The 2,217-nt window shown below is 34.9% G+C and overlaps 1 protein-coding gene across 2 annotated transcripts in view; it reads right to left on the bottom strand.

Moving 5' to 3' along the window:
* LOC106880713 (uncharacterized) overlaps positions 1-2,217 on the bottom strand; it is a 29,751-nt gene that overhangs the window by 1,111 nt on the left and 26,423 nt on the right. For both annotated transcript variants that reach the window (XR_001410774.2, XM_014930788.2), the window contains one exon: positions 1,552-1,857. Coding sequence is in view for 1 of the 2 variants with exons in the window: in XM_014930788.2 (XP_014786274.1) it covers positions 1,556-1,857 (302 nt within the window). In the remaining variant the exon portion in view is untranslated. The remainder of the gene's footprint in view (positions 1-1,551; positions 1,858-2,217) is intronic.

The following is a 2,217-nucleotide window of genomic DNA, read 5'->3' as shown; positions in this document are numbered from 1 at the left end:
TGTGTGTGTGTGTGTGTGTGTGTGTGTGTGTGTGTGTGTGTGTGTGTGTTCTCTTCTGTTTTTACTTATTTTAATTCTTGTTCTGAAGAAGGAGCTTGCTGTTACGCTTACAGATTTTTATATTCATAATGTGCAAGATATTTGATTTTTTTTCTGAAAACCCTAATTTATCCAGATTGTCACTTAATCATTTACTCACGAAACTTAGTGCACCAATTATCATTGGTAGAAATGTGAACCTTTATATGTAAGCTGACTGTTTTGGAGCGCTTGTCCACAGTTATCCCTATTCTCTTTCATTTTCAAAAAGATATTCACATGAGCAGGTCAGCTGACCTCTGCTACGGTGAATACTTTTTGTTGTCTGTCCCTCAACAACAATATCCGGCCTGTTATTTTTACACTTGACAGGTGTTTTATTGGGAATCACCCACCAGTATTCCTTGTGTTGATGATTGTCTATGTAATCAATAAGAGGGGGAATTCACTATATTTATTCCAGGACAGTTTTTCTTTCGAAAGGCCATTGTATATTTTTTGCGACAATATCGTGTCGGATGGGAGTGCGGGTGGGAGTGGTGCTCCGCTGACACTTTTTGGCAGTTGTTAATCACAATTGATTACACCATATATTACGTTGACTTGTATACCATAGAATAAGGTTTGCAAAAAATGCACTGAGATGTAGCAGTAAATTAACATATAGTTATTAGGAGACTTTTTCAAGGCATTTCGACCTGCGAGAAATGGCAGCGAAATCCCAGTCATTTCTGATATGACATCGTAAAAGAAACATGGACATATTTGATATAGTCCTAATTGGGATCTATTTTAAAACGGGGCCACATTTTTCATTAATGTTTTACGTAGTGTTTTTGGTACGGAAAGACTTTCAAACTTCGTATACTTATCTATTTTGTGTTATAAAACAGAAAAATATTTTTGCATTCGAATTTATTTCATGTAAAAAATTGTCTTATTTCGATAATTTCAACCAATCACTGACATGTATTCAGTTGTTTACATTTACTCCTTTGGCTGATTAAGCGATGTAAAGCATATTTAATCTCCATACCTTCGTTTTATTTGCTTTTTTCATTTTAAATTTGCTTTAACCCTAACCCTAACCCTAGGGTTAGGGTTAGGGTTAATTGTTTCAAAATCGTTTGTTTATGTAGTCGGCACTTAATGTATATTGGCTGAATGGACGTCAGTGATTGGTTGAAATTACAGAAATACGATAACTTTAACATGGAATAACTTATGGATTTCTTTTTTTTTTAAGAAGACTAAGAGAAAAAGATGTTTTATATGACACATTCTACCAGTGTTCCAAGTTTCAAAGTGTTTCGTTAATGAAAAATGTGGCCCCCGTTTTAAAAAAGATCCCCTAATTGTACTTTGCTTCAAAAACATAGTCGTGATTGCCACATCTGGAATATCTTTGGGTATAGGTCTGCTCAGACAGATCAATCATCAAAGACATGAGACTATATAGCAGCAATAATTACAAGAACATGTAAAAGCGCTAATCAAAGAAAATTTGCTTACTTGCTTAGTTGCTGAGTAATTTAGTGAGTGTTTTGCCATCCAGAAAACATGTGATGTTCGTTACGCCAAAGTCCTCATGTTTTACCGTGTAATTATAAATTGACACCACTGGAGTTAAACACTCGTCGCGAGATAGAACTTTTATTTTATGCTCATGTACTTTTGTACCACTCAGCGTTCTTTCAAACCATAAAAAGTCTTTAATGCCAAAAGGTGCAGCGATATATGCTGAACATCTGAAGATCGATGTCTTGCCCACTTCAATGGGTGGGTTAAGAACTTGCAGTCCACTTATGTAAGATCGCGCTGAAAAGAAAACGAATCAAAATATGTAAATCTTAGAATAATGGACTTCACAAATAGATTCGGTGGTTTCACTAATATAAACTGCAATCTTCATACGAAACTAAACTATTCTTAATATTGGACCTTGTGAACGCTGATTCTAAGAGCTCAACTTCTAACTTTTTAAGGAAAGGCAGTACTAAAGCAGTGTGGAGCCTAGTCAAAACAAACTTCACAAAAGATTAATGACATACTCATACACATGTATATATATTTAAACACACATAGGTATATGTGTGCGTGTACTTATGAATGTACGTACGTACGTATGTATGCATGTATGTATGTATGTCGTGTGTATACATACACTCAGATACATAT

The sequence above is a fragment of the Octopus bimaculoides genome, chromosome 20 (assembly GCF_001194135.2).
Source record: "Octopus bimaculoides isolate UCB-OBI-ISO-001 chromosome 20, ASM119413v2, whole genome shotgun sequence".
Lineage (NCBI taxonomy): Eukaryota > Metazoa > Mollusca > Cephalopoda > Octopoda > Octopodidae > Octopus > Octopus bimaculoides.
Note: the sequence above shows the minus strand (reverse complement) of the source record. Positions and strands in the feature narration are given on the sequence as shown.